The sequence below is a fragment of the Haliaeetus leucocephalus genome, unplaced genomic scaffold, assembly GCF_000737465.1.
Source record: "Haliaeetus leucocephalus isolate CR32 unplaced genomic scaffold, Haliaeetus_leucocephalus-4.0 Scaffold227, whole genome shotgun sequence".
Taxonomy (NCBI): Eukaryota; Metazoa; Chordata; class Aves; order Accipitriformes; family Accipitridae; genus Haliaeetus; species Haliaeetus leucocephalus.
The window spans coordinates 272,921-273,522 of record NW_010972663.1 but is presented as its reverse complement, the minus strand read 5'-3'; the positions used below and the strand labels follow the sequence as shown (position 1 = coordinate 273,522).

General features: G+C 71.9%; 1 protein-coding gene across 1 annotated transcript in view; it reads right to left on the bottom strand.

Annotated features, from left to right (window-relative positions):
* SHKBP1 (SH3KBP1 binding protein 1) overlaps positions 1-276 on the bottom strand; it is a 15,899-nt gene extending 15,623 nt beyond the window's left edge. Inside the window, exon 1 of the mRNA XM_010567197.1 lies at positions 148-276. Within this exon, the coding sequence (XP_010565499.1) occupies positions 148-276 (129 nt within the window). The remainder of the gene's footprint in view (positions 1-147) is intronic.
* Positions 277-602: the final 326 nt, after the last annotated feature.

Below are 602 nucleotides of genomic sequence, written 5' to 3'. Positions count from 1 at the left end.
AACCGGGGGGGACCCCAAAGTGCCGGGGGATGGGGAAGGGGGGGGAGGAAGGGAAAGCAGGGGGACCCGGAAGACTGAGGCGGGGACACCGGAGGGGGGGGACCCGGAAGGAGGAAGACGGGAAGACAAGGAGAGCCTGGGGGGAACCGGGGGGAAGCGGAGGGGACCGGGGGGGTCCCGGGGGTCCCGTGGGACCGGGCCCACGCGCCTCTTGCCGCCCACGTTGAGCTGCACGACCTCCGCCCCGGGCCGCGCCGCCCCGCCCGATGCCGCCATGGTCACCCAGCACTACCGCTTCCGCCCGGCGCCACCGCCTCCGGAATTCTTATTGGTCATCCGTGCTAGCGCCCCTCCCTCCGCTGCTCGCTATTGGTTCGTCCGAAGAGACCCCTCCCCGCGGCCGCACCCTCCCGCCCCGCCCCGCTGCTGGGTTTCGTCCGGCCCGCGCAGAGCCTGCACGCCCATTGGCCGAACGCGGTGTCACTCAGGCAGAGGGGGGGATTTTTGTCCTGATCCCGCCCCATCTTAAAGGCCCAGCAGCATCACTGAGTGGCGGGACGGGGAGGGACAGGGTGCGCAAAGCCCGTTCCCCCCCAGGCCCC